Source organism: Pollicipes pollicipes, unplaced genomic scaffold (assembly GCF_011947565.3).
Source record: "Pollicipes pollicipes isolate AB1234 unplaced genomic scaffold, Ppol_2.1 Scaffold_2555;HRSCAF=2994_pilon_pilon_pilon, whole genome shotgun sequence".
Lineage (NCBI taxonomy): Eukaryota > Metazoa > Arthropoda > Thecostraca > Pollicipedomorpha > Pollicipedidae > Pollicipes > Pollicipes pollicipes.
The window spans coordinates 29,994,514-30,019,048 of record NW_023596136.1 but is presented as its reverse complement, the minus strand read 5'-3'; the positions used below and the strand labels follow the sequence as shown (position 1 = coordinate 30,019,048).

Sequence of the window (24,535 nt, the reverse complement as noted above, 5' to 3'; positions counted from 1 at the left end):
TTGAAACAATCGAGTCATTAAGCGTCGGGCCCTGACGTAATGGTCCGATATGCTGACGCCGTTGGCGAAACACGGGTGAGAAATGGAATCGGAGTACGGAGGGGAAAAGTGGTCGTTTGGAAACTGTCCCAGCGGCTCAGCGGACCACCTTGTGTGGCTGTGGAGCATCACGCGAATCTCGCATCGCGGTTTCTTTTCTCTGTTCGCTCCTTTCTCCCCGTATTTCATAAACGGTGCCTACGGTTCTTCCAACGGGACAAGCATAGCCGCGCCGCCTGCGATGATGATGTCGACTATGGAAGTGTGAGAGTTACACAAAGTCAACAGTAGCAGCACTATCAGGTCATTGCCGCCGCACGGAATCGGCCCTGATGCGACGGCGGCGGGTCAAAGGCAAGCCCATGCTAGTGGACCGATTCCAGCAGGCTCGTTTTGACACTATCCAGCAAGTCATCACAGCGGACAGATTGTAACGCTAACCATCACGCCCCACAGACGCACAAACAAATAAGCTGAGCCGCAGAAAAGAAGCCAAACCACCACCGCCCCGTGCCGGCGTCTGACCTCATTCGACCTCCGGCCGGCCGACCCGCGAAGCTGACCCCGCCACTCAGGGATCGCTTTATTACAGACATCCGCGGCCCGGCTCATCCGGGCTCTACAGCGGGGTCTGTGCGTGATTGATTGCACGTGCTGCTGGCGGCGGCGGCCGCGGCCGCGGCGACCGGTCGCGGTCCATTGTTTCCATGCGACCCGGTCCGAAAGCTCAGACCGCCGCAGCAAACCGCGACGACCGCTGATAACTCGCTGATGGTTCCGGGCGTGATCCAGCTCAGCTTATCCATCGACGCTGTTGTGGGCTGCGGGTAGGACGCCGCCACGCTTCAAACCGGCTCTTTTTACCGGCGGTGTTGTCACGAGGCCGGAGCGTGTGGAAAAACACGCCAATGGCAGGCGTTGGTAAACATGGCGGGTCTCCGGCCGGGCGAAAGTGCGGGTCTACTGGCGGGGCCGCGCCCTCGTCGGCTGCCGCGTGTGGAGGTGCGCCCGGCCGGCCGGCACGCGCCAGGCCCGGCCGCCGCCGCCGCCGTCGCCGTCGCCAGGAGATGGCTGGCGCGCCCGACCCGCGAGCCCGTGGCGGTGTCGAGGCGCGGTGGAACGGTTGCAGCCGCTCCGACCGACTGACCGGCCGACCTACCCACTTACCGACCTACCGACCGGCCGGCTGACCCAGGGCCACGGCGATGGCGCGGTGCACCGCCCGAATGTACGGCATCGTATCGATGGCCCGTGTTGGTCCATTAGTGTCCTCTGCCCAGGCCTATCTGCATGCCCCTCTGGAGTATTGTCGACAGTCCCTTGACCCGCTCTCAACGGTCTTAGACAGACACAGACTTCTGGACACGCTGCGTCCCAGGGGATGCTCGGACGCGTCCCTCGAGGCGTGTCCGGACCCACCCCCGCCACGCCCCGCCGGCGCACTGCGGTGGCCGGCCGCGAGATGGGTCGTGTCAATCGCCGCGTCGCGCGGCGCTCGGGCGCTGCGTCGCTGGTTGTTTACTGCAGCGCCGCCCGCGGCTCGCTCCGACCGAGCCGCTCGACCATCAATATTTACGCCCCGCTGGAAATAGTGGGCCATCGCTCAGTCGCGCCCTGCCGGGATGAACGATCGCGATAGGCGGCGATCTGTCGGCGGCTTCCTGGGCCGCGGCCGCGGCGGACAGTGACCGAGTGTGTTGCGCGGCACAGGGCGGCCTCTGTCCGTCACCGACCGCGTCCGGTGTCGGCCGCGGGCGGTCGGCGTGACGTCGGCAGCGGGCGCCCGGATGTCTCCTCCCGAGGGACAGCGTCGCCACAGCGGTCTTCCTGCCGTTCGGTCCGCACCTGTGGCGCTCCTCTGGGGGGGGGGGGGGGGAGGCGTCTCGGCGCGGGCGTGGCAGCTGCGCAGCTGTGCCGGTGCGCCGAGGCCGTCGGGCTGCTCGGATGGCTTCTTCCGGTCGGCCGTCAACAACGGCTTCGTTGAGCCCGGCTGGCGGTGGCTTGCCAGACCTTGAGAGCACGCGCAGGGGTGCGCTGGATGCTGGGGGCACATACCCTGTTGGTTTGACTATTCTCTTATATGTTCAACGCATTGGATTAGGCTTTTTAATTTCGATGGCTGCCTTCACACATGGTTAACTCCCGTCTTGATAGGGGGCGGGCGGAAGGTCGATGCGACCCTTTTGAGAGTTTCTGAGGATATCTCTCCGACGTGTTGTGTAATTGCACTCAAATTTTCGGTAGTAGAGGGGGCATTCTTTGCGCGTGTTTTTACACCAAGGTGCCTACTAGTGCGCGTTCAGTGCCGTTGCGTGGCACGGTTTCGTTTCGTATGCAAAGCGGAAAAGTGCGATTTTCAGGAAAATCGCGCTTTGACCTGGCGTAATTGGATCAACTATTGACCTAGCAAAACAATATGCACTGCCAGTCGCGAGATTTTGCCAAAGACCAAGGTACTGTCCTTTTCCGCGAGGTTCTTTTCGTTCTTAGATTGAATACGACAAGGAAGGGGTCGCATCACCCCCTCCCGCCATATCAGTCCGCGTTGTGGAAAAGGGCGAATCAGGGCGAGGGTTAAGAGACGCTTAAGACTGGCGAGTTTAACACAGACCAACGTCGCTTGGTGATGGGCTCTGGCGTGCATTGAACAGGGTTCCTAAGGTCAAAGCGTTTCAGTGGTTGATGCTGCCAGACGAAACGTTTGTGGCGTCACAACCCATTTTGTTGTCATTTCTGCACGAGTTGAAGACCGTTTTACGTTATATATGCACACGGGCGTAGACTCCCGCTAACTCCCCCTTTCCTCTTCCCGACGAAGGTCTTCTGACGACAGAGCATCAGATCGTGTGATGTTACACTGGTGACATTCCTCTCGCGCTGCGCTCTGCGAAGCACATGCGACGCCCAGGGAGTGGCTGGGACACCACATTTGGTGCCCCTGACCAGGGCGGGAGCCGCGCCATGCATGCGTTAAATTGTTGAGCCTCATAACCGGCATGCCCACGTCTCGCTGTGAGCACAGAAGCTGGTTACGTCAACACTGATCGGCTTATGGGCTTCCTCAGTCATGTCTGAACTCCAGCTTAAGACAGGAGACTCGGTTTTTCCGTCCTCTGTGCTATCGTCGCCTCGCGATCCTTCTCGTGACGTCACGAGAGTGGTGACGAACCAGCTGTGATTGGTGTTCTGTTTGGCTGGTGGGATTTTGGTGTCGGTTTGGGTCATGTACAAGCGCGTGACAGTTCCACAGACCTATCGAGCACGTTGATTGATGTAGGAAACTCACTGCACGCTGCAATGCACGTGCATCGACGCAGGAAAAGACACCAAAAGCTATTTATAAACGGGCAATAGGGGTTTTACCTGGACTCGAGGTTCACCTTAAATTGGACAAAGAAGCACAAGGCGAACGATGTGGTCACCGAACCTGCCAAAGTTTGACAATCTCCAGTCTGGGCCGACCTCGATCCCAGCCGCGTTTCCAGGTGTCCTGCTCGGCCGGCGTGCGTGCGACGTGTCGTGATCCGCGCCCCCTGAGCGAGCCCCTCGCCTCCGCCGCAGCCGGGATCGCCCCCTGCCGTGACCCGGCTGCGCAGTCGCCGCCGGCGGCCTTCGCTGCGCCCGGTTCAAGCGCGCCGTCTCCGCTCATGCCGGGCGTGTTTATGCTAATTCGTGTGTAATTTTGGGCGCCGAGCTGCGCTCGCCGCCCCGTAGATCCCTGGGGTCAGACGGCGGCCGGCCGCCGGGGTTGACGTAATGGGACGACCCTCGGCGGAGATGGGCGGGCGGCACGAGACGACCGGCCGTGACCTTGGGCGGCCGTGGTTTCTCAGGCCTCGCCGTCGTCGCCGGAGCGGCCGGGCCGTGCCGCGCCTGGCGCTGGGCGCACGCGTGTCGCCGCTTCTGCCGTTCTTTTGACGGCGCCTGTCAGCGTGACTGGGTTTCCTCTGCGTGGGCCGTTTCGTCAGCGTCCGTCAGGCTTCTGTCGGTGTGCGCTGCTGGCGCACGGTGTGAGACGGACCTCGGCTGTCGGCGGCGCGTCAGCGCCGACTATCAGCGCCCGCTCACGCCCCTTGATGGATGGCTTCTGGCCCAGATACGGACGTGGTGGCACTGGCTTCGAAGATAGCACTCGCTGACGCCCCAGATCATTGTGTGCTGTGTACTCGAGATAATTGTTGGCCTTATTCGTCCGTTGGTAGTTATTACTCACCACCCGAGTGGTTCGGAAAATGCCTGCCAATCTGCTAGCCGTCTCAGCTATGACTAATGTTGCTGTGCGCATGATGTTGGGTGGCCGTTAGAACTACTTCGGCATCTTCTGAAGTCAATACGGCGTACGTTTTTTTGCTGCGTTTTTACATCGACCCACTGATACTAATACCAGCCCATGCGCTTCACAACACGAACAGATGCTGATGGTTTCGACTCTGGACAGCACCTCGCCCGGAATAGGTGGTCGTTGCTCCAGCGCCAACCCAGCGTTTTGAAGCCGCATTGCCGCGACCCGTGCCTGACCCAGCCGTCTCCGTTGGCAGCGCCTGCTGATGGCCACCGCCTCTGGGCCAGTCTCCCTGTGACCGGCACGCTCGCCGCCATGGAGGGCGCCGCGGTGATGCCGCCGCCGCTGGCTTCCTCCGGCCGGGTCCACCCGGTCCGCGAGAACGGCTACGCCCAGGCGCGCCTCCAGGGCTACGTGAGCGGAGGGCCGCGCGCCGCCTTCGGCCCGGCCGCGCTGCGCGCCAGCTACAACGAGCGGCTGTACCCGCGGCACAGGGAGCGCGTGCTGGCGCAGCACGGCGGGCCGCGCAGCCTGCGCGCCGGCGACGCGCCTGCCGCCGTCCCTGCCGCCGCCGGCGTCGGCGTGGGCCCGCTCTACCGCAGCAACTCGTCACTGGAGCTGGAGCACGAGCCGGCCGGCGCGCTGCGCCGCGAGTTCGGCTCGCATGGCTCGATCGACGTGATTGCCGGCGGCGGCGACGCCATGCTGGCCGTCCTGAAGGACTTCCGCAGCCTGGACCCGGAGCGGGCGGGCGGCGGGCCGCGCGCCGCCGACGCCAGCCCGCGCCTCAAGTCGCGCCTGCAGCGACTGTGGGACCGTGACCGGCGCGGCAGCCGCAAGACGGCCGCCGCCGAGCCGTCGCTGTTCCGCAAGTGGCGCGGCGCCGGCCGCGACGGCCGCGCCGCCGACCCGGAGACGAGCCGGTCGTCCGACTCGCTGGACGGCGAGGCGCGGCTGGAGGAGCGCCGCCGCCGGCGCGCGCTCGTCCACTACGACTGCCAGAGCCTGCTGGCCAGCCTGGCGGCGGCGGCGCAGCAGCGCAGTCAGCTGGCGCGCCGTCGCAACACGGCGACCGGCGCCAGCGCCGCGTCGGCGGCCGGCGATGCGGCCGCCGCCGCCGCCGAGCCGCCTGCCGACGACCATGAGCGCGGCGACGACTGCAGCAATGACCTGGTGCTCAGGTGAGGCGGGGAGGCCGCCGGGCCTGAGCTGGGGCGGGTGGGGATGGCGGCGATGGTGACCGCACGGGCTGGTTATGAGCGGAAGCTTGTCAGGCTCGTGAGAGGCAGACCGCAGGGCTGTGTGTTTAAGGAGACATCTGTCATCTTATGTTTGGCTCTGCCCTCTGGTGTCAGCTTATTTTTAGCGGATTTTGTGGGCTGACTGAGGTATCTTTGATCGGCTTGTGTTAGTGGGGGTGGGGGGCGGGGGGACACTTTGCTGCCTAAAGGCTGCAAAGTCCAGTCTGGCCGCTCGGATGCAGCGTCATTATCAGCTCTGTCAGTATGGCCGACGAAGGTCTCGCTAGCGCCCGTGACTCTTTTGGCTTATTCATCACGTTGTCGTCATGCGGCCATGCGTCACAGACGGCCTCTAGTCGACCACACCAAGCGCCGATGCTCTCACTGACGGCCCCACTGCGAGCCCCCGCCAGCACCGTGGAACCCGCCGCCCCGTCATGGCGGTGACTCGACCCGGTCGTGTTCCAGCTGTCCGTTCTTCCGCAACGAGACGGGCGGCGAGGGCGAGCGGGCGGTGAACGTCGGCGCGGCGGCGGCGGCGGCGGGTCCGGCCGAGGCGGCGTCGCCGCTCCTGCACCGGCCGGCCGCCGCTTGCGGCCTCTCGGTGCTGGAGCAGCCACAGGGCATGACCCACTGGCCGGCGCATGTGTGCCCGTTCCGGCGCGCCGCCACCGCCGCCTCGCCAGAGAGCAGCAACGTCGGCAGCTACTACTACAAGGACTTCTTCTACGGGAAAGGTGGGTTGCGAGGAGGCTGACGGGAGGGCCGGCGGCGTCAGGCAGTGTCGTGGGTGGTGCCGGCGGCGCCAGAAGGGCTTTGATCGGTACTGCGTATCGAGTATGAACAATGTCAGCGTGGGAGACAGGCTAGCCGGCTGGGGAAAAACTGGAGAAAGGCCAGGTCAGAACGGGGCTTTTACCCTGGCGCGTGCAGGAAAGCCGGCCTGTAAGGGAGAGATGCAGCGAAGTCGCAGCGGCCAAAAGACCAGATTATTTAGCAGAGGCAGGCCGACGGTTGTCAGGGCAACCGATCACCGCGCGCCGGCGGAAACGGAGGGGCGTCATGCGGTGGGCGTGGTTGCCGGGGAAAGGAAATTTCCTACGCCGACTGGCGCGTCACGTCGCGCCGCTGCTCCGAGCCTGGGAACAACGGGACCGGACCCTGCAGCGGGTGGCATTGTTGTTGCGAAGTCGAAAAACCTGGTCATGTTCGGCGTAACGCTGCATGCATGCATGGCAGGTGCTGGTCCAGGATAAAGCCGGCAAGCGGCTGCAGGTGGCTTCGAATGAATGGTGGAAATTATGGGTGCAGTGTTTATTTGTCGGGCTGTCTTGTTTCTGCCCATCTACTTGAGCTTTGTCTTCAGTCTCGTAGTTGAAATCAGTGAAGTTGAAATGTAGAGAGAAGTCGGGAATTTGAGATTCCAAAGTACGCGTTGTCCCCTGCTTTGAGGACCGGATGTCCCAGTGCGGATTGCTTTCATTATTTTAAATCGAGAGAGGGGAATGATAGGCCACATGTCTTCCGATCGACTCGTGACTCGCGACTTACCGATGCGCCGAGAGATTCAGACTCCCCTAACCCTTAAGGAAAAAAACGGCCGTGATACTGAAGCAAACCTTGAATTTTGAAAGCCAGTAGGAACTTTTTTGGTCGGGGTCCTCCGGTGAGAAGATCGTCCGGACAATGTGCGACGTATCGGGTCGTTAGTCAGCTGCCATCGGCTGACCTTCGCGTCGTACGGTTTTTGCTGGCGGCGGCGGTCGCGGGGCCGCTGTCGACACGAACGTTCCCAGATGCAGATTGCTGGCGGGAGTTTGGCGCGCCATTGTCAGCCGAGCCCGCCACGCGGCTTTGTCGTCCCTGACGCGCCGAGGGAAGCCGGAGGTGATTATCATCTCATTATCGCGGCCTGCTGTCGCGCCCGGGCTGTTGAACCCGTCGGCTCGCCGGCCAAAAATCATCTGCTCTGTTTTCTTTCCCCGGCGCGCAAACGGCGCCGGACTGGGCTGTCAGGTCGCCGCCGCGGTCCGCTGGTGTGCTTCGGTCCTTGGTGGTCGGCTAGCGCGCTGGTCTGCTGGTCCGCCGTGGACCGCTGGTGTGCTTCGGTTCTTGGTGGTCCTCTGGGGCACCGTCCGGCTAGACTCCTGAACGGCGGTGTCGTCTGGACCGCTGGTCCGCCACTAGAGCTGAACGATCAGATCAGGAAAACTAGAATTCTGGAAGAGATCTTCGCATTCGGAGAATGCGTCGATGTAAAAATTCATACATGAATTTCATAAAAGAACGCACATGTTCATAAAAATGCTCGCTATCAATTGTAGACGTGATTGACACAAGCAAGGGCGTGCAAAAAGAGCGCAGAGTTGGGGTTTTTCGCACATACGACACGTCACACTTTGCGGATTTCCTGTGCTGGCTGTTCGTCCATTATGAGTTGGCAGTTCCTATCTTGAGAATGACCTATCATCAGCACACCAGAAGGCACTGGTTAGCAACGTTATCGCCAAATCATTGGTTTTATTAATGAGTTCGGCATTTTGATGCTGTGCTCACGGCCACGGGTGATCAGGGTTAATCAGCGCCTCCCTGTATATTGAAGGTCGCTTATTTTCAACATACGAACTCTCAACTTATAGTGACGAAAAGCCAATTCAAGGCCTGGGCTATGTCTGACGCTGCGCAACGATCGTCCTCCTTGACCTTGAATTACCCCAATCCTCAACGCACTTACAGAAAGTATTTCTAAGGTATGTGTATCCGAAAAGTTATGTAAATATTGCGAACACTTCAATATCATTCCCGGACCGGAGCCGGCCGCTGGGCGTTATGTATCACTCATGCTGCTGGGTGTTGGTGGGGTGCACCAGCACGTTGTACTGTGGCATGACGGAGATTAGAGCGCATGTTACCAGTACGGCCTCCCCCCCCCCCCCCCCGGAACGTTGCTGAACTTCTAATTATTCGTCATTAAGTATGACTGTGAGACTGCGGGGGTTCGTTGATATGTTCAAACGAAGACAGAAGTGTAGTGGTGCCATCAAAGTGCCGGATCGTGGTATGTTTACTGTTGTTTCCCTTGTGCTGGTTCCAAAAGACACAATGTTGTATCCGTATTCTTTAAAAAGATGGCAGTTAGCAAATGGAAGAAGTAGTTTAAACTGGAAGAGTGCGCAATTTCCTGAATGACAAAATGTAGCAAATGTGCGTTCTTCCATTACTGCGTTGTATGTTTATCAGTCTATCAAGGATTGAATGGTGAGCCAACTGCCCCCACAACATTCCAAGCCACTTTGTTTGGTGCCGGTTACACCAGAAGGATGTGTTATATTAGGGAAAGGAAAATAAGCCTGTCAGTGCGCTGATGTAGGTGAACGACCTCCGTTGCGTCGCAGCGTGAAATTGTATTTGCGAGATACGTTCTGTGTATTCGATAAGTACGTTCAAGTGTCTAATAACTACTTGTCATCATTCTGAACGTATTGGAAGCGGGAAAAGCTCATAAATGACGAGCATAACTCGCGCTTCGCTGACTGAGACAACCCCTTCTCATGGAGTTTCCCGTGCTGCTATCAATAGCATGAGCGCACGCGAACGTCGCGAAAGCAGGAGGGAGGGCGAGGATAGGGGAGGGGGCCTAATTAGGCCGTCGGCAGTGCTGTGCGAAGGTTCAAGACCGTTCGTCCTGGTAAGGATGACGCAGACTTCGTGACTTTTCTCGAGAGCGAGCATTACCCGCTGTCGCTCTGCTGGCTCCATTCATTACCTGTGGCGGAGACGTCCAGACCTCAGCTGTCGATGCCGTTGACCTGTCGATGGCGGGTGCCTTCTTGTGCGGAAGAGGGGGAAGAGGCGCTGGACCCGGCCGCGTGCCGTCAGCGAGCTGGGGAGGATCGTGTCTTCATCACCCTGTCGTCATCACCGCTCCGCTGCCGGCCCCCTCGCCCGCGGCGCGTCTTTTTGCCGCCCCGCGCCGAATGTGGCGCAGGCATGGAATGGTAACGGGCGCTGTGCGTCTGTTTTTGTACTCGCCGCGCCGAAAGGACGCGTGGGTTGCGCGGCCGAGTGCCTCTCGCCGGAGGGGGAGGGACGGCGCGCGGCGGCGTCCCTCCTCCTGCGGCCGTGCCGACAGCGCCGCGCCGCCGCTCGCCGGTAGTGGGGCGGCGCGTGATCCGACAGCTATCCACCAGCTGAGCCAGCCGGCTCCAGTACGCGTCCTCTTTGTCGCTGGAGTCCACAATCGACCGTTCGGCCCCCCCCCCCCGCCCTCCCTGCCACCACCCCCTCGTCCGGCGCTTCCGGGGTCACGGCTTGGTGAGCGGACGGGCAGGATCGGTCATCTCGCTGCTGTGGTCACACCAGAGCGGAGGGGGGTCATCCCGCTGCTGTGGTCACACCAGAGCGGAGGGGGGTCATCTCGCTGCTGTGGTCACACCAGAGCGGAGGGGGGTCATCCCGCTGCTGCGGTCACACCAGAGCGGAGGGGGGTCATCTCGCTGCTGTAGTCACACCAGAGCGGAGGGGGGTCATCGTGCGCGTGGGGAGGCGCTCGCCGTTAAGTCAGATAAACCGGGGCGGACAGGGGGGAGGGGAGGGGAAGAGGCGGTCAGGGGTAGAAGCGGCCCCGATGCTGGCAAAAGCACAGCGTTTGTCCTTCCAGCGTTGAATGAAACTGTTTTATAGCAAACTACGTTGTGTAGTCAAAGATGGATTCCAAAGACGTTTTGGCCTTCATTGTTAACCATGTTCCAATACGCACACATCCCGCACAAATTTCAGCATTGCCATCATTCATATGCATACACATCACTCACATGCCAGTGAACTACATAAGCATCAAATTACTCAGGTGTCAGAAGATGCGGTGATCGGATGATGTGGTATCGTTACTTGATGGTCGCTTGCTATCAGTCCTCTTTAATATAATTTCCGTCATTGCCATGTATTGTACTGGCTGGCCGGCATCACGCCGGTGCTGGTCGGTTCGACAACTGCCTTGTAATGTGTGGTCCTGCGAATGATTCCGTACACGGCGCACGCTAATGCGAATGATGATCTTGATTTCCGTACCACGTTTGTGAACGCGTCGACGCCAGGCTCTCGGCGTGGCTCCGCCACTCCGCGCTTTGCTCCAATTCACGCATCCTGTGCGGCCGGCTCCGCCGCAGGCTAGTGCCGCGTGGTCATTTGCGAGCGGACGAGAGAGCGGCCGTTGCTGACCCTCGGGTCGGCGGGGGGCGGAGCCGGATGTTGCGGCAGGGGCGGGCCGCGCAGATCTGCCGCCGTCAGCGCGCGGGCGACGCCGGCTTCCGGCGCTCCAGAAACGCGCGACCCCCGGCGACCTCGGCGGCCGGCGGCAGGCCGCCGGGACGGCGACCCAGATGGCCGCGCTGGTGATTTATCCTCGCCACTTCCCCGTCCGGCCCGCGCGCGCATTAGCCGCCCATAACCCGCCGCGGCGAATGCGTGTCGCCGCCTGGCCCCGCCGACCCCGCATGACCTCTCCTTGACCCCTGGGTGGCACCGCCTTTGAGCCCGCCGCCGACGCGCTTCGTTCGTGTTGACAGCGTGTAGGGGCGGTCACGTGTTGTGATGGGAGAAGGAGGATTTGTAAGGGCGTTTCCGATTCATTTGCTCGACGCTCATTAGCGACCGGCATGCCGCGCCGCATTGCCCGCGTGCGGCGGGCGGAAAGGAATTCCGCTCGGTAATTCACGAGTAATCTCCGCCGTCCGGCCTCTTCTCTCTCCCTGCTCTCCTCGTGGCTGGTGCTGTATGTAGGTATTTTCCAATGATATTATTGGAGCATTCATTTTGGCAGAGCCTGTGCTCTCAATGTAAGGGTCTTAATTGTCACTTTGGACCCCAAAATGCCATTACTGTGGCCCGCTTCCCAGCGCAGCACTCGATGTCGATAGTCAAACGTCATAGTTGTGACCGCATACTTACAACTAACTGAACTGAAAAATGGAATGTTCATACGTCTCGTTTTCATTTAAAATCTTTAATTCTGACCACATGCTCGAGATCCAATCATCGAGGTTTCAGTTAGCTTGAGGTCGTTTTGTCCTTTTCACCGTCTTGTGCACCTTGACCAGCTCGCTTACAACCCATCTGAAATTGAGCTTGCTTCTCGCCGACGCGCCTCACGGGTGCCCTATGCTCCGCGCGCCGCGAGTTCACCCATCACTCGAGCCGGAGGCCGTGGCCGGCCGGGCCGCCGGGCCGCGGCCCGCTTGCGACAGATCCCGGCCGTCACTCACTGGCGTACCCGTCTGGCCGGCCGTGCGATCCCGCTTCCGGCGGCCTGGAGCGGGTCTGGGGCGCGAGTCGTCGACCCGGAGAGCGGCTCATTACGAGGGCGGCGGGTAAACAGCGGCCGGATTGCTCGCCGGGGACTGGGCCGACCCGGCGGCGGCGTGGCCGGCCGGTCCGCCGAGACGGCCGCACAGCCGCCGGCTGGCGCGGAGGCCGCGCTGCCAGAGACGGAACCAGCTGCCGATCACGGGGGAGGAGTATAGGCCAGGACTCAGATCCATGTGCTGCTGATTTGCTCCGAAATCTTGCAAGTGCTGTCATAGTTTATATTGTACCATAGCTGTCTGTCTCCAATGGTTAGAATGTTTGGCGAAGACGGTTGGACTGCCCCTCTCCTCCCCTCGGACCCGCTCACGTCGTGCTCTGGCGGTCGTGCGTATGCGCGCCAGCTCTGCACTCCCGGGGCGTTGATTGCACGTGTCAGGCGCTGCCATCAGCCGTTTGTTGACACAGGTAATGAGAAGGCTGCGGCACGCGCGCAGGGGCCCCGCGGCGCCTCTGACTCATAGGGGTATTAATACATCGCACAGGAGGGCTCTCTCATCTCAGCCCGCTGTTGTCGAGCTGAGAACAGTAGCGCTCTCTCTCTCTCTCTCTCTCTCTCTCTCTCTCTCTCTCTCTCTCTCTCTCTCTCTCTCTCTCTCTCTCTCTCTCTCTCTCTCTCTCTCTCTCTCTCTCTCTCTCTCTCTCTCTCTCTCTCTCTCTCTCTCTCTCTCCTCTCTCTCTCTCTCTCTCTCTCTCTCTCTCTCTCTCTCTCTCCCGCTCTACCTCTCCTTCTTTTCGCCCGTTGTCTCTGTCACCATTCTCCCGCAGACCGATCACCTCCTGTGCGCTTCATCCCCAAGAGTGACTCGGTCCTGGGATGCAGCAGATTTCCTGCCATCGGTTCATACTCGTCACTGCGCTCGGAGCGGCTCGCCAGCCGTCGGCGCCGGCTTCGGGTCGTCGCCGCCCGGCTCGGGGGCGTCGATGCCGGCGGGGCGTGGTGCTTTGTTTGAACAGGACGGCCGTCGCCGATCGATCGGAGCAGCTCCGACAGCCCGCCCCCTCCGCTCGGGTGCGGGGGGCGGGGGTTTAACGGGGCGTTTCGTCCCGAGGGCCGGCGCGGTCGATACTGCGAGCTGACCAGGCTCACTTCGCTCCTCCTGCCTCCCTGCCCCCGCGTGTCTCCGCGGCCAGACAGCGGGGGATGGGGACTCGCCTACTAGGGCGAATCAATGTATGGCAGCGGGCTGGGCAATGTACCGGTAGATACGTGAGAAGGGGAGGGGGGGGGGGGGGGGGCGGCATGTACACAGGGCGGCGTGCTGGTGTGAGCGCTGGGCGGTGTGCTGGCTTGGGAACCGGATAGTGACGGTATCTTCACCGGTTAGTGGGGCTGGTAAAGACCTTAGATGGTGAGATGGCGCACACACCGAGCATCTGGTGTGTGTGCGACGGTGGGTAGATGGACACCAGATAGCGTGATAATATGGACACCTGAGAGTGTAACAGTTTAGACATGTGCCTGTTGGATGACATGCACCCGGAGTGGTGTGGAGGCACGGACGCTGGCCAGTCTGACGGCACGCGCGCTGGACAGTGTGGGACGTCCATACTACGGAGCCGGGACGGCGGGACGTCCCGGTGTCGTCCGCGGCCGCCTGCTGCCGTTGGCGCTGGGTGCCGCACCCCCGCGCCGCCATCACGCCGCTGACCCGTGTCCGGTGTCACCGGAACCGGACGTCCTGCGCGCTCGCGCACACACACACCGGGGCCGGACGGCCGTGGCCACCCTTTTGTGGGACGGCCGTGGCCATCCCTTGGTGGGACGGCCGTGGCCATCCGTTGGTGGGACGGCTGTGGCCATCCGTTGGTGGGACAGCCGTGGCCATTGGTTGGTGAGACGGCCGTGGTCATCCTTTTGTGGGACGGCCGTGGCCATCCGTTGGTGGTACGGCCGTGGCCATCTGTTGGCGGGGCGGTGGGACGGCCGTGGCCATCTGTTGGTGGGACGGCCGTGGCCATCTGTTGGCGGGACGGCCGTGGCCATCCGTTGGTGGGACGGCCGTGGTCATCCTTTTGTGGGACGGCCGTGGCCATCCGTTGGCGGGACGGCCGTGGTCATCCTTTTGTGGGACGGCCGTGGCCACCGTTGGCGGGACGGCCGTGGTCATCCTTTTGTGGGACGGCCGTGGCCACCGTTGGCGGGACGGCCGTGGCCATCCGTTGGCGGCACGGCCGTGGTCATCTGTTGGCGGGACGGCCGTGGCCATCTGTTGGCGGGACGGCCGTGGCCATCCGTTGGCGGGACGGCCATGGCCATCCGTTGGCGGGACGGCCGTGGTCATCCGTGTTAGAGGGACGTGGTGGGCTCAGAACGACACGGCCCTGTACCACACACGTGTGGGCGCGCCTCATCACTACTACTGTCTGTGCCATCCAGCTCTAAAGTTACCCCGTAATGAATTACGCCCGGAGTAACGAGCGCATGTGCAGCGCCGGGGTAACGTCAGCCGCTGGTTATGTAAGGCGCACGCGACTGTGGCGCGGCGCCGAGCGGCGTGTGTGCCGCGCGCCGTGAGGGGTGGTGTGTTGTGTGACGCGATGTGTGACTCTGTGCCCCGCTGTCCGGCAGAGCACGATACCTGGGTGGGCACGGACGAGTTTCTGGGCCCAGTGGCGGTGAGCGTACGCCGAGACCAGCTGGAGAGCGGCCGGTCGGACGCGGCCCGCGCTGACCGTCAGGTCGCTGTACACCCCTGCTACCGGATCATTATCAGGTCCAGCGAGGTAAGGTCACTGTACATCCCTGCTACCGGATCATCATCAGGTCCAGCGAGGTAAGGCCACTGTACACCCCCGCTACCGGATCATCATCAGGTCCAGCGAGGTAAGGTCACTGTACACCCCTGCTACCGGATCATCATCAGGTCCAGCGAGGGGTAAGGTCACTGTACATCCCTGCTACTGGATCATCGTCAGGTCCAGCGAGGTAAGGTCACTGTACATCCCTGCTACCGGATCATCATCAGGTCCAGCGAGGTAAGGTCACTGTACATCCCTGCTACCGGATCATCATCAGGTCCAGCGAGGTAAGGTCACTGTACATCCCTGCTACCGGATCATCATCAGGTCCAGCGAGGTAAGGTCACTGTACATCCCTGCTACTGGATCATCATCAGGTCCAGCGAGGTAAGGACACTGTACATCCCTGCTACCGGATCGCCATCAGGTCCAGCGAGGTAAGGACACTGTACATCCCTGCTACCGGATCATCGCCAGGTCCAGCGAGGTAAGGTCACTGTACACTCCTGCTACCGGATCATCGTCAGGTCCAGCGAGGTAAGGTCACTGTACATCCCTGCTACCGGATCATCGTCAGGTCCAGCGAGGTAAGGTCACTGTACACCCCTGCTACCGGATCATCGTCAGGTCCAGTGAGGTAAGGGCGCTGTCACGCATCACCCACGTCACCCACGCCTCGGAATAGGTCACCATTCGGTGGAGCGAGTTGGGGTCCCGGCGGGGCCAGATATCGCGAGGTATCTCTGAAGCGCCCTGCCGGACTGTTGCACTATTTAGCGCGGTGACTCAGTGATGATGTTCGAGGTCATGAACATAACAGCGCGGCTGTGCGCTCGGTGAGGAGCGTGCCCCGCCCCGGGACCGTGGCTCTGGACCGTCGTCACTTCGCTGGCGCACCGGGGTCATCGTCCGCGCGGGCCGAATCTGACGGCCGTCACTTACCCGGTTTACATGGGCAGCCGAGGATAATTCGAATTAAGATCGGAACGGATCATGCGACGTTAACCCTCTCGGCGAGGGGCGTTTACATGGGCGAAACCGGCTTTACGTCGGATTAACGGTCGATAGTTCGATCCCGCTTAGTTCGAATCAAGGAACGGATTATGGGCGAAAACTGCGCTTTTGAGGCGAACTGAACAAAACAAGAAGAAAAAAGCCGGTACTCTGCGTATGGATGGCGAATGTCACGAGCCATGGTGGGCGCGAGACAGCTTTGAGGGCGAGGAGGAAGATGGACTCCGTTGGAAAAATGATCTGTGCGGGACTCATAGGCTTTATAGCTACAGCACAAGCCATAGCACTTAAAACACAAGAGTTGCGCAGTCAGCACTGCCAAATCTGTCACATACGCAGTGTTATATGCAAATTTTTACTAGCGGGAAACTTTGGCTAGCAGGAAATCAGTATTTTCTTGTATTGGCCAATGACACTCACAAACTTACCACACTCATATCAGTATGCCACCCAGCATCATGTCATCTACTTTGCGCAGCCCAGGAAACACATTACCTACTCCCACACTAATGCATTGATGAGCAGCCTGCAACAGTGAGCTAAGCTACAGAAATGACTTATGAATGCTACATAGTTAGTGGCAAAAATTATGTAACTACGTTGTCTTTCCCCCATCCAGTGCATCATATGTACCTGAGGGCAGCATTGCCATTTAGACTTGGCATGGACTGGCAAGTCAGAATGCAGCTATTTGCTTTCTTGACACACTATGGTTGAAATACTGCTTTGATATCCTTGCAGTCAACAGCATTGGCTGATATGGACTGATGGCTAGGTGGCACAAACAGCTGTGTTCGCACAGTCCAAAGATCATAACATGTGAACCAGCCCCAGAGCTGTCATGACAAAAGCAATCTGGGCTCAAAATTCATAACAAATGATTAATTATAACAACAGCTCAATTATCCACCTCATGGTTTGCAAAGATACATGTCACAAAAAAGCACCAAGGTAACATATTTACTCACCAGTACAAAAACAGGTAATGATGTGCACCACAGATGTTCTCTGCACATCATGTGGCATTATGTTAGGTTTACTTAGTTTATGCACTGTTTTCTTCCACACGAAATGCACAAACCTGGATTTGACAGAGTACTGATGACAGCTATTTTCATCCAGTGCTCACATTTGCTTTCTTGACATTTTGGAACCATCACTGGGCAATTTTGGTCCCATCATTAAAAATAGTTCACATTCTGCACTGACTGCAATGATCTATTGCCTATATTTGTTGATCCTTTGCATCATGCAGGAATTACTGAGTTACCTATCTCACACACATCAAACCGACAAGCAACAAACAGCCTAATCGCATCAAAAACAAATATTCCAGCCCCCGCTTCCTTGCCATTTGGTCTACCAGTGCGATGTAACTTCATATTCCCTTGACGAGCCAGTCACCAATATCCAGCACATCCCTTCTGCCAATAGGTGGTCAACCAAATGCTCAAGTCACAGGAGGAATGTCTGCAAAATCAATCCTGGGGCATTTATGTATTCACTTAATGAAAGAAACTATTGGTACTCCCTGCAAGAATTGTTGAACAGTTGAAGTACCTACCCCATGGCCTGCAAAGACACCCATCACAAAAAAGCACCAAGGTGACATATTTAATCACCAGTACAAAAACAGGTGATATGCAACACAGACGTGTTCTCCATGCAGCATGTGCCATCGTGTTAGGTGTTAGTTTATGCACTGTTTTCCTGCACATGGAACACACAAACTTGGATTTAGCAGAGTAATGATGACAACTATTTTCATCCAGTGCTCACATTTGCTTTCTTGCTGTTCTGACCCTGTCAATGGGCAATTTCGGTCCTACCAGTAAAAAAGTTCACATTCCGAGCTGACTGCAATGATCTATATTTGTTCATCCGTCATATCATGCAGCAATTTTTAAGCTACCTTTCTCACACAAATTTAACTGACAAGCAACCAGCACCCTAATTTAAGGAACATCTGCAAAAACACTCCTGGGGCCTTTAGGTATTAACTTAATAAAAGAAACTTGGAGGCATTCTCTGCACGAATTTTGAGCAATCCAATAATTAAAGTGAGAACAAGTCAAAGCTATATAAAACGACCATATCACCTCCATCTGGCTTCTGGAAGCATGGAGCCTGCCCCAGACGTAAATTAATATAACCTTTAGGCGGAAAGATAACACCAAACACCGCCGACGCCTGCTGTCTGCATAGATTAAGCGCCTAGCAAGGCTAAATTACGTGAGCATTTCTGCGCTGCTAGCCACTCAAGGCCCTCAATAATAAGAGTAGTTTTAGCAGCATGGTGTCAACTTCACCTTCTTTCTCTTTTCCCTTACCATCTTGGACTTGGACCGTCTCGAGCAATAGCTAAAAACCCGTGGAAAAGCGGCAACACCAAGCAAAGCTGAAATGGCCATGAACAGAACTGCGTGCGCCAGGCATTTTTCTTTTTTTTTGTTTAGACAGCTGACGGCCGATAATTCGGACGAAATCCCTTCCTGAACGGATGATCCTCTCACGGGAAGGGATTTCCTCCGGCGCACGATTCGAATCAGCGGAACGGCGCGTGAGTGTATACATGGGCCGGATAGTTCGGATCGAGGACGGGTCCCGGCTCAATTCGAATCACAGCTGCCCATGTAAACAGGGTAACTGTTTGGGGTCGCCATCTGTCATTATTCGAGCCCCGTCCAGCCGCTGCGGCGTGCTTCAATCAGCAGCGCCATGCATTCGCGTCACAGCGAGGTAGCGGTGATGTGTGCCTCGTCACGCCCGCTGTAAAACAGCTGTGTTCGATCGGACGTTTTGTTAATTAAATGCGGGCGTCGATCTCGTCTTGCTCGACCCGGCGCGCCCGGCGTTGGGGGATGAAGCCAGAAATCGTGCGTGGCGATGTTTGAAGAAGCGCGGCCGTCCAGTCCCTCCCCATCCGTAGTTGCACGCTGCGGCTCGTGCATTCGCATGCACACGGATGTCATGCGCCGGGCGTCCCACCGAACATCGACAGAGCACAGCCAGCAGCGGCCGCTGCGCACGGTCTGACGGTGGCACCCGACCGACCTCTGGCGCCAGTATCCAAGTGAGGATGCTTGGGGCGGCGGTGCCTCGGCTGTCGGCGCTGCGCTCTGTTGTGTTGTAACCGAGCCGTTGACTGCCGCCTGGGACGACTCGGCTCCAAATATTGTGCTTCGGGACACGCTGTTTATTTCGCATGCGGGGCGCGGCGCGGGCGGCCAGTGCCTGTCCGTCTGGCCGGGTCAGCGCCTCGCAAGGGCGACGGGGCGTGCTTCCTCGGCGCGCCTCCGGGGGACTCGTCAGTCGGAGGTGGTCAAGAGTCGCTGGTGATGCTCGAGGGATGCTAGAAAAAGCTGTGCCCGTTTCCGTTCGGTCACGTGATGAGGGGATGTGCCGGGGCGTTTAAACATCACACCTACCTGGTGTTTTTTATTGGCAATGCCAGTGTTGTGTCGCAAAGACCCAGGCAGGTTGACATCCTTGTTTGACAGGTTCCCGATGTCGCGATAAATCTATTTTTACATCATTACTTCAACCGCGGGAATGTCGTGCCCCCAAATTCTGGGCAATCTAGCGAGATGAAGTCACTGCCAGACGCCGGTTCTTCGGGAGCGGGGCCGCGTGGCAACAAGCGTGCAAGACTGGGGATTCCAGACATTTGCGATTGTTGCCGAACCCGGCGGCCCCTGCTCCCCCCTCTCCCCTAGCGTGCCCCCTAGCACGTCCCCATGACCGCCTCGGCCGGCAATTGTCAGTCGCATGCCGGGAGACCACGCCAGCGGAAACCAGGTATCCGGCGGCGGCGCGCCGCTAAAACAATGGTGTCGGCTATCGCGGTGCCCATCGCCGGCGCCCGGTATGCGCCACAACCGCCGCCCGCGCCGCCACAATGGCGGCGCGGCTAATGGATTCGGAGCGGCCGGCGGCGGCCGGTCGTTTGTTTTTGTTCCGCGCGCCTGTCGCCGGTCGCGGCCGAGGGCGCGCCGGTCGCGCCGGCCCGCCTCCTCACCCGCGCCGCCCGGGTCGCGCCGGCCCGCCTCTTCGCCCGCGCCGCCCGGGTCGCGGCCGTCGCGCGTGTTTGCTTTGGGAGCGAGATCGCGCGACGCGGCGGTCGCGGCGGCCGGCGCGCCATTCACGTGGCCTGTCCTCGTCGCTGAAGTGGCGCTTCCACGCGGCGCCGGTGCTTTGTTCGGCAGAGATAACCGCCGCCGCGGACGGGGCCGCACCGGCGCTCGCTGAACCCTCAGCGGCGGCGGAGCGCGGGCGGCGGGGACGCTACCGTTCCGCCCCCTGCTCGCCGGCCTGCCTGCGGCGCGGCCTGCTCCTGGGCGGTACGCAGCTGGAATGTTGGACCGCCACGGGAGGGCGCAAATGGTCCCGTATCGATTGTGCTCTGGCCGCGGGAGGGGCGGCCATCAGCTGGGAGTGGTGTGTTCGGACGCCGCCGCCGGACGCCGCCGCCACAAAGGGGTACCGCCGGTCGGCGGAAGGCGGCCCGAGGGGCGCATACCGGCGCCGCCTTCGCGGTGGGCGGCGGCCGCCGGGCCAGCGCTGTCTCGTGCTGGGTCGGCCACCCGGGCTGGGCGGCGGCCGCCGAGAACGCCGGCGTCCGGCTGGGGTCGGACAAAGGGTGCTCCTGGGCGGTCAGTCCGGTGGCGACGCGGGCGATGGACCGACTGCCGCCCTCGCCCCGGCGCGGCGTCGGCCGCATCACATGCGGAGAAAGAACCGCCCACAAACGCCAAAAGAGCCGCCAGTGGCCTGCCGGCGCTTCCGCCGCCCCTGGCGCCCCGTGAAGACCGGCTCGGGGGCTGATGGGCGCGCCATTGTCAGCGGCCGGCGCGTGGGAAGGACCCCGCCGACGGCCGGCCGGCCACCTCTGACCCCGCCGTGACCCGGCGGTCCGGCCGGACCCTGTCCCCTCGGCGGCCGCGGCGCCGCTGCCGGCGATTTACCACGCTGTGATCGCCAGCGGACGGGCACGCTCAGGGCTCCAGCGTGCTGAGGCGTGGGGGCCGGGCGGCAGGGTGAGGCCTGGGGACTGAGGCCTGAGACCTGAGACCTGAGACCTGAGACCTGAAACCTGAAACCTGAGACCTGGGACCTGAGGGCTGAGACCTGAGACCTGAAACCTGTGACCTGAGGGCTGAGGGCTGAGGGTTGAAGGCTTAGGGGTGATGGTGGTGTGTGAACGGGAATTGGCGCCCAGAGGCCGTTAGCTGGTGTGGTGTTGTCGCGATGGTGCCTGATGCGAGAGTCCAACTTCCGAGCTGGGGCAAGATTGCGCGTCCGGGCCTCCCCGCCGGTCGCCTTCATACCGCGGCTGGTGTGCAGGCAACCCTGACAGGGCTGCGGTACCCGAGGAGACATCACTCTCGCTCAGGTGCGCGCCGGCGCGTGGCGGACGCATTGTTCCGTTCTCACATGGCTGGCTGGCTGTGCCGACACTCTCGCTGGCCGGCCGCGGCCTGGCCCGGCGCCCGCTGACGAGGCGGCGACGACGGGCTCCGCTCGGCCCTGCCGGCGCCGGGCTGCGGCAGATGGCCGCAGTCGGCGGCGTCATCGGATCCGCTTTCTCCCGCATCGCCGTTGTCCGTGGTGGCTCCGCCGGCGGGTGGACGGAGCTCGGGTGTCCTCGGTCGCGGCGCCGACTGCCTCCCCCCCCCCCCATTCCTCAGCTCCTCGCCCCGGATCGGCTTGGATGGGCTGGACGGTCGCAAACACCCCGCCGGTCGCCTAATGCGCTGCCGTGAGGGACGCGGACAGTGGAGACGGGATGTCCGGCTGCGTGGCCGGTCCCTTCTGGTCGGGCGCACTGCCAGGGCAACCGAGCCGGGGCGCAAGATGGGGAGATCAGGGGAGGGGGTGGACGGCTGATGGCAGGCCAGGAGACGGGCGAGACGTTGGCTGAAAATCATTCAACAGACTGCACACCGTGAGTGTCATGCGTAGATGCCAAAACGCGAGCGAAGGCGGCGCCCGCGGCTGCCGTTGGCGCTCGGTGTGGCGCCGTCGGGCGGGCCGTGACGGCCGGTGCGGGTGACTGTGTGTGACGCCAGCCGCCGCGCCCCCTCCCCTCCCCTTCCCCCACCCTGATTTACTACTGGCCGGCTTCATTAGAGCCGCCAAAAAAGTGGCGACCGATGGTCGGATAACCCGGCTTCCGCGGCGCGGCCACGGCGGAGCCTTTCTCTTTCGGCCGGCGCCCCGCCGGGCGCGTCCGCGCAGGTATGCGTCCTGCGACCTTGGTGCCCTGAGCAGTTTGGATGGCCCGTCCACGGGGGGGGGGGGGGCGGTTGGTAGGGGGGGGGGGGACAGGCCGTCCGGTGTCCGCAGCGGAATATTCAGTGTTTTGAAGTTCAAATCCTACAGCTGGTGAATTCGGATGTGAGATTTGAATATATCCAGATCTGTGCATCGTTATCTTGAACTAATGGGATGTTTTTCGAAGGCCGATCGACTTCTTTCGAGGCAGAAACTGCATATACTCGTGACATTTACTTTCCCATGTATCGCATCATCAGTGTTAGGTTACCTGTGAATCTAGACAATGTTCAGTTCATTCAACTGCATGTTCAACGGTGGCTTTCAGGACCCGGCGTGGTTTAAGATTTGTGTACGATTCCAGTGTTTCAATGATTGTTTTAGGTATTTTGGCGTTTGCAGGGTCCGAATTCGGTTGTCTTTTTGAATCCTGTCAATCTGAATCTTTAATTTTAGTGGTAATGCTGCGTGCGTCTTCATTGCCTTTCCGCCGAAGTGGCCCATCTGCATACGTTCGTCTCTCCAACGTTAGTGATTGCGGTCTAAGTGCAGATTGGCAAAAGTTTGTGTAGCAGCTACATTTATCGATCGATCGGCGATTACTCGTCGAATCGCAGCTGATTTTGGAACATGACACCCGACTAACATCCCCAGAATGGGGGGGGGGGGGAGGGAGGGGCGCGGAGTGCCTGATCCCGATCGTGCCGATACTTTCTCCCGTCGGTCGGCTGCAGCGCCGCCGGCCGTTGCCTCATTTCCGGCGATATTTTTCGGCCGCGCGGGAGCGGTTCGCACGATCGGCGCCGCTGTTTTTGTGGCGTGGCGCCGCCCTGTGACTAGGGTCTGAGCTCGCGCGCCGGCCTGGACGCGTGGTCTGCACCCGGCTGGCCCGCTCGGCTGCGGCGGCTGGAGCGTCGGCGCAGCCGCCGGACGATGCCCCGGCGGAGCGTGCTCGCCCAGCTCGGGTGTCGCGGCCTTCCACGCCACGTCAAGACCGCGAGTGCAACTGCCAAAACACGAGGTGTTTAGTCTGAGCTCGGCTCAGATAGTCCGTCGTGACCCTCGCGCAGGTTATGGCGTGCACTCGATACCCCCCCCCCCCCCTCCCCCAAAACGACAAGTGACATCTGCCGCACCCGGCGGCCACGCATCGCCGCAGCGGTCCAAGGCCGGGGGAGCGCGCCTGGCCGGCGGTGGCCGGCCGGCGCGCTGGAAGCCTCCTCGTGAAATTCGGCGCTGACAAGCCTGCGGTCTCCGCCTGAGTCATCGCGTCGCAGTCGGCTGCGCGCAGTGAGTCAGCCGGGCCTGCTCGCGCTGCCGGCCGGCGATGACGCCCCTCTGCCGGCGGCCGGGGCGGCGCGGCGGGCTGCAGCGCGCGCGCTGAGCGGCCGCTGACGCCGTGGTTGGGCGGGGCCGTGGGCCGCCGGCCGTGTGGGCCGGCGCGGGCCCTGCGGCGTCGCCGGGGATGGCCAGACCCAGGGGTGCGAGGCCCCCGCGGTGTGCTGTGCGGACTGTCTCGGAAGATATCCGGTGACTTTTCGTGGCGTGTGTGTACTGTATTGCATCAGCACGCGCTGCGTGGCCGCCGAAGGAGTACGATAGGTATTGTTCACGTTAACTATCGTGCAAAGCTTTGTCGACATGCAATGGAGGTGCATGCCGGTGTCAGGAGTTCAAGTGAGGCCGCAAAGAAAGCTGAAATCTGCAGATGAATGCAAACGGGCCACTGCCCCTTCGCTGAGCTATAAACAAAAAAGCCGGAGGTAACCCGATGCTTTTTGCGCTTGCAAGCTAAACATTAAATTCACCAACGTTCAACGACAACGTACGCATCCAGTGCGACGCTTTGCGGCTGCGCTGACCCTGGCTTTACTGGCTCCGGCTTTGCTGGCTCGGACGGCGCTGGCTCCGGCTTCACCGGCTCGGACGGCGCTGGCTCCGGCTTCACCGGCTCGGACGGCGTTGGCTCCATCTTCTCTGACTCGGGCTGCGCTGGCTCGAGCTGTGCTGGCTCCATCTTCACTGGCTTTGGCTGCGCTGGTTCGAGCTGTGCGGGCTCGGACGGCGTTGGACTCCAGCTTCACTGACTCGGGCTGCGCTGGCTCGAGTTGTGCTGGCTCGAGCTGCGCTGGCTCGAGCTGTGCTGGCTCGGACGGCGTTGGCTCCATCTTCACTGGCTCGAGCTGCGCTGGCTCGAGCCGTGCTGGCTCGGACGGCGTTGGCTCCACTTCACTGACTCGAGCTGCGCTGGCTCGAGCTGTGCTGGCTCGAGCTGCGCTGGCTCGAGCTGCGCTGGCTCGGACGGCGCCGTGATTGCTGGAGACGCACGAGGCAAGGACGGCTCCCATACTCCTCGTCCGCACGCTAACGACCTGAGGCTGTCCGGAATTAGGTTTTAATGACGGCAGGGAGACCCCATTTTCTTATATTTGTGTTTTACGCCGACGCCAACTAGAGAAGACTTGGTTTTCAGTGAGAACCTGGCAGCGAAAGTGCGGAATACGTGGAAATTATGTCCAATTTCAGAATATTATGCCGCATGATGTGGTGGACCACGTTAGTCCATTTGCTTGGTAATGAG

At 60.6% G+C, this 24,535-nt stretch overlaps 1 protein-coding gene across 1 annotated transcript in view; it reads left to right on the top strand.

Moving 5' to 3' along the window:
• Positions 1–6,081: 6,081 nt before the first annotated feature.
• Positions 6,082–24,535, top strand: part of LOC119100078 (signal-induced proliferation-associated 1-like protein 2) — a gene marked incomplete in the record, with an annotated part of 53,140 nt that continues 34,686 nt past the window's right edge. The window contains 2 exon segments of the mRNA XM_037223195.1: positions 6,082–6,299; positions 14,498–14,652. Of these exon segments, the coding sequence (XP_037079090.1) occupies positions 6,188–6,299; positions 14,498–14,652 (267 nt within the window).